The 2,898-nt window shown below is 47.3% G+C and overlaps 1 protein-coding gene across 2 annotated transcripts in view; it reads right to left on the bottom strand.

The window, feature by feature from the left end:
- Positions 1 to 2,101: 2,101 nt before the first annotated feature.
- Ppp1r13l (protein phosphatase 1 regulatory subunit 13 like) overlaps positions 2,102 to 2,898 on the bottom strand; it is a 19,615-nt gene continuing 18,818 nt past the window's right edge. For both annotated transcript variants that reach the window (XM_026777592.1, XM_026777591.1), the window contains one exon: positions 2,102 to 2,652. In XM_026777592.1, the coding sequence (XP_026633393.1) occupies positions 2,614 to 2,652 (39 nt within the window). In that variant the 3' untranslated portion in view covers positions 2,102 to 2,613. The remainder of the gene's footprint in view (positions 2,653 to 2,898) is intronic.

The following is a 2,898-nucleotide window of genomic DNA, read 5'->3' as shown; positions in this document are numbered from 1 at the left end:
TTCCCTTCTTCTTCTTCTTCTTCTTCTTCTTCTTCTTCTTCTTCTTCTTCTTCTTCTTCTTCTTCTTCTTCTTCTTCTTCTTCTTCTTCTTCGACACAGGGACTCTACTTAGCTCTGGCTGTCCTGGAACTCACTCTGTAGATTAGACTGGGCTTAACTCACAGAATCCATTTGCCCCTGCCTCCCTAATGCTGAGATTAAAGATGTGTGCTATAATGCCTGGCTATTTTTCTTTCTAACTATTTTACTTTATGTGTATGAGTGTTTGCCTGCATGCACTTATGTGTATCAGGTGTATACCTGGTGCCCTCGGAGGTCAGAAGAAGGAATCAGATCCCCTGGTACTGGAGCTATGGATGGCTATGAGCCACTATGTGGGTGCTGGAAACCAAACCCAGGTCCTCTGCAAGAGCAACAGTGCTCTCAACCACTGAGCAATCTCTCCAGCCACTTTCTTTCCTTTTAAATTATATTCTATTTCTTTATGAGCTACATGGGCATGTGCTGTGGCTGTCTGAGAAGAACTTACAGGAAGCTTCTTCCCTTCCACCGTGCAGATCCTGGAACGTGAACTCAGAGTTTTGGAAGTGGTAAGTACATTGACCCGCTGAGCCATCTCATCAGCTTGCAGTTGTCTTTGCTTTTTTGTTTGTTTTAGAGACAGGGTTTCTCCCCGAAGCTTTGGAGCCTGTCCTGGAACTCACCCTGTAGACTAGGCTGGCTTCAAACTCACTGATATCTGCCTGCCTCTGCCTCCCAAGTGCTGGGATTAAAGGCATGCGCCACCACTGCCCAAGTCCCCAAATGAAACGCATCCTTTGCACACACACTGGTGGCAGTTAGTGAAGAAACTTGTCTCTTGGTTTGAGATTTCACAGTTCTTGATCATGGATGAAACCACCTTGTGGGTCAGAGTCAAGCCCAGCCAGACGCTAACGGGCCAGTGATGGGCAGTACCTCACCATGTCCAGAAGCTCAGTTACACATACCTCTCGCCCTCTCAACTCAAACCTCTCGTTAGGACCCTGAAGATGGACTTGGAGGAAGGCATAGTGATGAGGCAAGCAGGCCTGCTTTTCATCCCGCCCGACTCCCACATGGTTAGCTTTACACCCAAAATAACAACACACAAATTGTATTCTTTTAAACATTGCCTAGCCCATTAGTTCTAGCCTCTTATTCGCTAATTCTCACATCTTGATTAACCCATTTCTAATAATCTGTGTAGCACCACGAGATGGTGGCTTACCGGGGAAAGATTCTAACCTACATCCTTCTCGGGTTGAAGAAGCATGGCGTCTGTCTCACTGCCTTCTTCCTCCCAGAATTCTGTTCTGTCTTCCCCACCTACCTATGTTCTGACCTACCAGGCCAAGCAGTTTTCTTTATTAATTAACCAATGAAAGCAACAGATAGATAGAAGACCTACCTACATCAGGAAGGTGCACCAGACCTTTTCATTTTTCTTTATTTCCCTTCTAAACATCTTGGCTCACTGGGCCTTTCTCATTTGCTCCACTTCCTAGTGTGGTCAGATTAAAATGTTTTTCTTTGCTAAGAAATTAATGAACTCAATAGAAGTTGGTCATGGTGGGGCAGATAGATATATCACCCTCAGCTCCTCCGGGGTCTGAGGCACGAAGATTTAAAGGTAGCCTAGATTGCACAATAGATAAAATCCTGTCTCAAAGTCTTTAAAAAACTGGGCATGAGCAGGGAGGTGGTCCACACCTTTAATCCCAGCGCTCAGGAGGCAGAGGCAGGAGGATCTCTGTGAGTTCGCGGACAGCCTGGTCTACAGAGTGAGTTCCAGGAAAGCTAGAGCTACAAGGAGAAAATGTGCCTCAAAAAACTTTAAAAAATAAAATAAAATAACCTGCGTGTGGTTGCGTTCATCTTTAGTCCAGGTAGAGTTATACAGTTAGACATTGTCTCAAAAAATTAACAATAAAATAAAAATATTAGACTTCCGTGTGACTCTCTGTGAGAAGTACCTTGCTGAGGTTTGTGGCAAGTTAACAAAAGCTAAGCGGTCCCTCTGGAGCACAGACAGCATTCTTGGAGTCTGAACATAATCAAAATGAAGTTCATATCTGTGCAAACAACCTTTATTTATAAAGAAAACAGTTCCCATGTCATTACAAACATAAGCCACACGGGTGTGAAGGCACTTGGTTGGGGAGGTGGGGCGCTGACATCCTGCTAAGGAGCCACGCGCCTCACCCAGGCCTCAAGGCTGCTGGGAGGAATGGGGAAGGGAGGACAGCAATGAAGGGGTGGGTCACCCTGCCAGTGTCAGCTGTGACAGCGCAGTGGCTCGCTGGTAGTTAGGAGGTTCTTTGAACCAGATCTGATTTGGCAAGTGTGCATGTGGGGTCTCCTGCCCACAAAGGTCCTCAGCCCCACCTCACCCCAATGCCTAAGGTGGCTTCCTAATCTTAAGTCTGGGGCTGCCCTTCCTCAAGCGTCTGGAAGAACGAGAACTTCTGGTGCAGGCTGCACCCCTCTGGAGATGAGGGCGAAAGTAAACTCAGCAGTAGCTGGATTAGGAAGGTCCAGGTGGAAGGCAGGCTGGCTTGCACTTTTCTCCTTGACGATTGCCCTTCATTCCTGCTAGATCTTGCTCCTCTGAGACTTCACCCTAGGGAAGAGCTGAAGGGAAGGAGACCATCAGACACCAGGAGCCCAGCCTCATTTATCCCACACCCAAGAAGGGGGCTGCCATCACAGCCCCAGCCACACCCCGGCAAGGAGCAGGAAGACATGTGGGAACATGGACTTTCCTGAGTGAAAGGGATCCCCTTTACCCGTATCATAGCACAGCCATAATGAATTCTTCTAGAGTCCATCACAATGAACTGCGTGTACGTATGTGTGCAGATCTGACAGAGAGACTGG

This window comes from Microtus ochrogaster, unplaced genomic scaffold (assembly GCF_000317375.1).
Source record: "Microtus ochrogaster isolate Prairie Vole_2 unplaced genomic scaffold, MicOch1.0 UNK74, whole genome shotgun sequence".
NCBI lineage: Eukaryota > Metazoa > Chordata > Mammalia > Rodentia > Cricetidae > Microtus > Microtus ochrogaster.
This window is presented reverse-complemented; position numbering and strand designations above follow the sequence as displayed.